The following is a 6,716-nucleotide window of genomic DNA, read 5'->3' on the forward strand; positions in this document are numbered from 1 at the left end:
TATTAGTGGAATTGCTGAAGAAATTTCGTGGTTAATCCCCGATTGAGGTCCCATCCTATCTTGTTATCTCTTAATTTCATTGTACAATTTGGTTTTGTGCGCTTGATGGTGTGAATAGTTGTTTGTTTTGATCTATTACTTGATTTCATTGATTATAGGTTGTTTGATTAAAAGATATCTCATTTGAGAACTAAAATCAATTATCAGAGAAGGGAATCGGAAAATCCATTAATTCATAACTTTCATTAGTTTATTTCAAGTTATTACTATTATCAATTCGATTTGTTTTCATTCGATAGTAGTATGTTTAGGCCGAATTTAATAGGCAAATGGTAGGTTGGGTAGGCAAATTGTAGAGATTGATGATTGTTGAATGTTTGAATTACTTGGCTTGAGATTGTTTTAGTTTACCGCATTCACTCAAATGTATACATTGTACTGGGGAATGCCCCAAGAGAATTGTACTTATTCACTGGAAATGCCCCGAAGTAGTATCATGTTTGCGGAGGACGTTCGTGATCAAGACTTGAGGCGTCGAGTAGAGCATAATTTAGGGTAGTTCAGATTAGTTTAGGTTTTCATTTCAGTACTTTTTCATTTCTGGACTATATTAATTGGACTGGTCATTATTTTTCGAACGGTGGTTGTTTGTTTGTCTGTCTGCTTCTGTGTTTTTGTGTGAAGTTTATCCATTCCATAGTATCATATTAGCCAATATACTCAACGAAGCGACCGTGGTCGCACGAACCACGGTTCCGAGGGGTGCCTAACACCTTCCTCTGGGTCAAGAAAATTTCTTAACCGGAATCTCTGTTCGTGGATCGGTTTTTAGAGTCAACAGCTTTTGAAGAAGGAATTTAAAAAGTGACTTGGCACACCAAACAATGCCATGTGGCGACTCTAAGTTTAATTGCAAAATCCTTTTTTGAAAAACATTTTTTCTTTTCTCACCTTAATAAATAAAACTCTATCGAACATAACAATCAATATCTTTTCAGTAAAAAAGGGGTGTGACACCCATCTTTCTTCCATTTGACTCCAATAAAACGTTTACTCATTTGAAAAATCGCAACACAACACTCTGCGTAACTAGATATTTTCAAAAGTGAAACCCTCTACTCCATTAAGCCTTAGCTTCTAGATCCTTGTCTATAGCATATTGTTCAATTTGATTTTTTTTCCTTGAGAATAGAAAAACAATCAAGAAAGAACTATACACTAGCTCGATTTGATTTAAAGATTAACATTCTAATAATCAAGGCCTCCATGTAGCCCCACTGCATGATTCAGTTTCCTAATGCGAGTCAACCTGGTAACCTAGCAAATTACACAGTCCAACGCTGAGTTTAATGGCCTTGGAAGATGATTTGGAAGACAAAGCTCCTGTTAAAGTAGCATGTTTTGGATGAATTACAACTTGGGGAACATGCTTAACTCAAAATATCTTGCAGAAAATAGGTTTTAACCTATTTAATAGATGCTTCCACAGTCAAGAAGATCAGGAAACCGTGGAGCACCTTTTTCTCCATTGTAAATTTCTAGAGAATGTTGGGAGTTATTCCAAAATCTTGGTGGAGAGGAACAAAGTTTGCTTTGAAGGACAGAGAACGCACATCTCTGGAATTAAAGACAGATGTTTGCAAAATTTGCATTTCTGGAGTAAAGGTAGCTTAAAGGAGAATTTGAACCAGTATATGAATTTAGCCGATATGCAAGGAAGAAGGGTATAGGAGGCCGCTTTTGTTTTATTGTGTTTCTGTCTCTTTTCCTGTACCATCTTGGTACCTTTTAATAAAACATCTATCTCATAAAAAAAGAAAAAAAAATGACATCTCTCTAGTGTTTCAGGCATGAGATCATCTAATGCCAAGACAGTTCAACTGATTTAGAACTACGACTCGTGTATTGTAACTGAAAAGAATGTATCGAACTTTCTAGTTGGATCAGCATTTGCCACTTCTCTACTTTTCCTGAGTGATAACGGTTTAGCCTTCCAAACACAACTACTAATCTTTAAGCGCTTAATAAGATATATATTCATTTTGAAAGATCAAATGTACATAGCTAAATCCAGTTGCCAAATAACCACATCCACAAAAGACAACTACTTTACCTGCTTCAGAAGACGATTCAGCATTCTGCAGCCTTGATGGACCAGGTACATGAAGACTTTGATCCCTCAAACGACCACTCTCGGATGACATGCTACCTGAATTGCTCCCATTATCTACATTTTCCACTAAACCCTTCTTCCTCAAAGCAGAATTCGATGGCCCATCACCACCACCACCCCGTCCCCCCGCTACATTCTTCGATAAATTACTAACACCTAGAGAATTCCCCTTATCTCTACTAGCATACCCGAAAAAACTCTCTTGTGGCAACGGCCCAGATCGAGTCTTTATCTTATTTAACCCCAATGACGATGCCACTATCGGCGACACCGATACCGACGTCGGCCTCACTTCCGTTCTCGCCTGATTCGGGCTCGGAGTCGGGTCCGGGTTCGGGTTCGGGCTTCCTTTACCTTTAGCATCTTTTTTCGGAGTGATCGGAGAAGCAGACTTTGCTTTCTTCTTATCGGATCGGATCGGGGAATTGGAATTTGACCCGGAGGATCCATCAGGACTTAACGGGTCGGATTTCTTCGATGAGAAAAATCTACCTTTGAATACCATCTTCGATGATGCCTAGGGTTTTAATAACACTATTAATTACTTCTTTTTCTAGAATCTTCGTGAAGTGAACTACAGCCCCGCCATTAAAGCATGAGGGGCTGTGAAGTGAAGTTTAACTAGAGCATCAATGGAGATTTGACTGATTTGCAGAGTTTTGGACTGAAAAAGACTATGGTTTACTGGTTTTGTTGTAGAGTCGGAAATGGTGAGGGTGACGGTGAAGAGAGAGAAAACTAGTGGGGGTGAAATGAAACAAACACGAAAAGACTTGACCGCCGTGGAATACTCTATTTATAATAGGGGACTTGGAAATTGTGGGATTTTTAAAACCTCAATTTTTACTCTCAAAAACCAATACTGTTTCTGAGTTTCGTTTTATTTGATCCATATATTAAATAATTATTTTTATTTATTTATTCAATTTATGAAATTAGTAGATTTTTGCTATATTTTTTTCTATTTTTAGTATTAAATAATTATTATATAAAATAGTAATAATCAATTTTAAAGTTTCAAACGTTATTAATAAGATTAATTTTATATAATACATATTTAATTAAAATTTTCGTAAAAGAATATGTTAAGTCAACAAAGATGACGAAGAAAGTATACAAAAAATGAATATAAGAAAAAAACATATTCATTTTTGTTTCAAGATATTCTCTCCATTCATTTTTACACATCACTTATAAATTGAATTTTTATTTTTATTTTTATTTTTCACTTTTCACACATTAAAAAGGACAAAACAAAAATCTCAAATAACTTCCATCATTAATTATTTATTTCTCAAATAATTTTTTCAAGACATAATATTAAACATCATAAATAAAAAATAAAATAATAAGCATGTCAAATCAAAATATCACACATAAAACTGCAGCTAAATTAAAAATTGTGGTGATACAATTTATGAGAGTTAATGCATTGAGGTGTTAATGTAAATGAGTCAATTCTTTTGTCCATATTTAGGAGTCGGATAAAATTTGGAATGCATTAAATGGAACATGTTTTGGTAGTAATTTTTAGTGTAAAGTTTGAATATAACTTTTTTCTAAAATTTATTTTTATCTTACTTGTCATTTGATATATCAATAAAAGGTAATTATTTATTTTTTATTATTTTACTTTCTGTATTATTTTTCAATACCTGATACTAAATATTAATTAATATGAATAATATGATAAAATAATCACGTCAATTAATATTTTTTTTAATGAACGTGTTAAGTTAAAATGTGACGAGTAAAAGTAAACGAAGGGAGACGATAATATAAGACATAAAGACTAATAAAGTTTGAGGATAAAAAATAAAATAATATACAAAATTTAAATACTTTTTTTAATTCCATTTTACTTGACTGCTATACCAATAATAACAACAATACACTCGGTTTGATCCCATAAATAAAGTTTGAAGAGGTTGGAATGTACGCAATTTAATTTTTGCTTTACAAAGATAGAGGTTATTTATGATAGATCATCGACCGAGTAAAATATATAAAATTCAAGTATATAAAATAACATGGCTGGAAAAAGTCATATTGGAAATAATGAAGGAAAAAAAGTAGCAATCAAGATTAATTTGTTACTCCATTTATTTCATTTTTTACTTGTCACATATACTTTCCTTAAAAGAGATTTATTAGAGTTTTTTCACTAAACTATTTCTTTAAGGCTAGTTTATTAAAATAAATTACCAATAATACATGTTTTCTTAAAGGGTGTATTAAATTAATATAGGTCAAATAAAATTAAAAAATAGATATAGTGCTTTTTTTGTTTCTAAATAAGTGATTTTTTAGCGTTTTCATTTTATTCCTAATAAGTGATATTTTAGATAATCAAGAAGGCATCAATGATATTATTTTTATTTTTATTTTTACCCTTGGATAGAGAGAATTGTAAATAAGCAAGAAATTATTAAAGAGTTGCACCTGCTTTTAAAGTATTTATTAAAAGTAAATTAGTAGAAACACTTTTTTTTAAAATTAGTAATTTATTAAGGGTGTGTCGAAGCTAAAATAATCACTTATATTGAAAAGGAGGGAGTATTTATTTATCCCGCGTTAAAGACTATTCTCACACTTTTAAAATACTTGTCACATTTTTTAATTTAGATGCCCTTTAAGGAAAATATTACCTAGAGACTAATTTGATTAAATTAACCTTATTTACTACTCCTCTCTATTTGATAGGAGTGCTTCTCTTTTGTTCTCTATATTAATATCTCTGATATTTACTTATGACTGAGAATAAAAATAAAAATAAACAAATAGTAAGCATATGTTGGTATTCTAAAATGACAAGTAGTATTATGAAATAACTAATTTTTAGTAAGGATGACAATATTTAGAAATGGAGGAAGTATTAAATCGTAATTGACACTCCCTCTGTTTAATATTAGTTGTCCAAGATTCTCTCTACACACCTCTTAAGAAATCAATTATAAATAAGATAAATACTTTTGCTCTATATCCGCTGCTTTGAAAAATGAAATTTATAAATTTATTTAAATTTCAAAAAATATTAATTGCTAAGTAAAATAAAAAAAATAATTCATTCTATCTTAATTTGATAAATAAACAAGTAATTTGAAATAACTATTCATAATAAAATGAATAACTAATATAAAACGAAACGAAATAATTTTTCCTTAAATGACTTTGCCTTCTCTAAGTTTTCTTTAAACTGTCCAACAACTTTACAATAACTTTTTGCATGTACTAGTAGTTAGGTCCAAAACCTCACAATTAGGTGAACAAGCAGTTTTGAAGATTAAATTCCAATCAAAATATAATTTAATAATAAATTAGTGAACATTTTGATTGGTAATTATACGTTACTTCCTCGTTAATTTTACTTGTCTATATTTATTAAAAATAAATGTTGAAACATATATGTTCAATTTGAAAAATTACTAGTACATAAGTTTTTTATTTATGTTTATTTTATCTTTGTTATTAATTTTTTTTATTATCCAATGCATTTTTCAAAATATTAAAATTATTATCGAAAGGTAATGATAAAGTAAAATTTCTCCTATTATTAACACTTTCTTAAGATATATGACAAGCCAATAGTTGACAAATAAAGATGAGCAGAGACACTATCTTAATTATTTATACTCCTTTCATTCTATTTTAGTTGATCACTTTTTATACCTACGAAATTATAAATACAATGGTTAATTTTATTAATTTACCTTTCATTCGTATTGATGGATTAATATTCAATTTCAGATTTTAGCTTTTGATTTTGAAAAAGTACAATCTGATTCAAACCAAAATAAATTTGATTTGGTTTAGTTTTTCTCTTTTCTTTAGGTTTTTTCGAAGCGGCTAGTTGGTTATGTCAACAATTACAACCAAAGTTATATTTATATGTTGAAAAAATAAAAATTATATATATAAAAAAATAATAATATTATGGGTAAACAACACAAATCTCAACACTTTGCTACTTAATTACCCTCTCTCCCAATTTTTGTACTAATTACTTAAATCTCGGATATGATACATAAATTTGATCCGGATATATAACCGTCAGATACATAACTATCAAATTAATTGACTATAAAAAAAGGAAAACAACAGTAGAAGAGTAAATAACGGTGCAATTAATGCGAATCCCTAAAAATTAGTATCAAATTCATAATTCATATTTGAATCACCAAAATAATCTCCTTCAATCAAATTCTCCCAGTTCCTTCCATCTCTATTATTTTTTGGTGGATCTTTATTGTCGTACACATATCCTTTCCTAGCCTTGACGACGCCATAGTTTCATAAAAATATTGTGTATCTCTTTTGATAATATTCTACATCAAAATCAGATATAAGAACCGAACCATCACTAAGAAACTCAGCAAAACCTATTACAAAAACTCTAAAGTTCCTAAATATGTCTGATACTCGCTAATTTGAATGTATTAGATGAAAAAAACAATACAAATCAACTTTAACATGACTATGTATCAGAAGTAATGATATATCTCATACTTATGTATCATACTCATAATGTTTAATGTATCAGGAG

At 30.1% G+C, this 6,716-nt stretch overlaps 1 protein-coding gene across 1 annotated transcript in view; it reads right to left on the reverse strand.

Moving 5' to 3' along the window:
- LOC107875972 (probable serine/threonine protein kinase IREH1) overlaps positions 1-2,941 on the reverse strand; it is a gene marked incomplete in the record, with an annotated part of 35,216 nt that extends 32,275 nt beyond the window's left edge. Inside the window, 1 exon segment of the mRNA XM_047413846.1 lies at positions 2,114-2,941. Within this exon segment, the coding sequence (XP_047269802.1) occupies positions 2,114-2,678 (565 nt within the window).
- Positions 2,942-6,716: the final 3,775 nt, after the last annotated feature.

The sequence above is a fragment of the Capsicum annuum genome, chromosome 6 (assembly GCF_002878395.1).
Source record: "Capsicum annuum cultivar UCD-10X-F1 chromosome 6, UCD10Xv1.1, whole genome shotgun sequence".
Taxonomy (NCBI): Eukaryota; Viridiplantae; Streptophyta; class Magnoliopsida; order Solanales; family Solanaceae; genus Capsicum; species Capsicum annuum.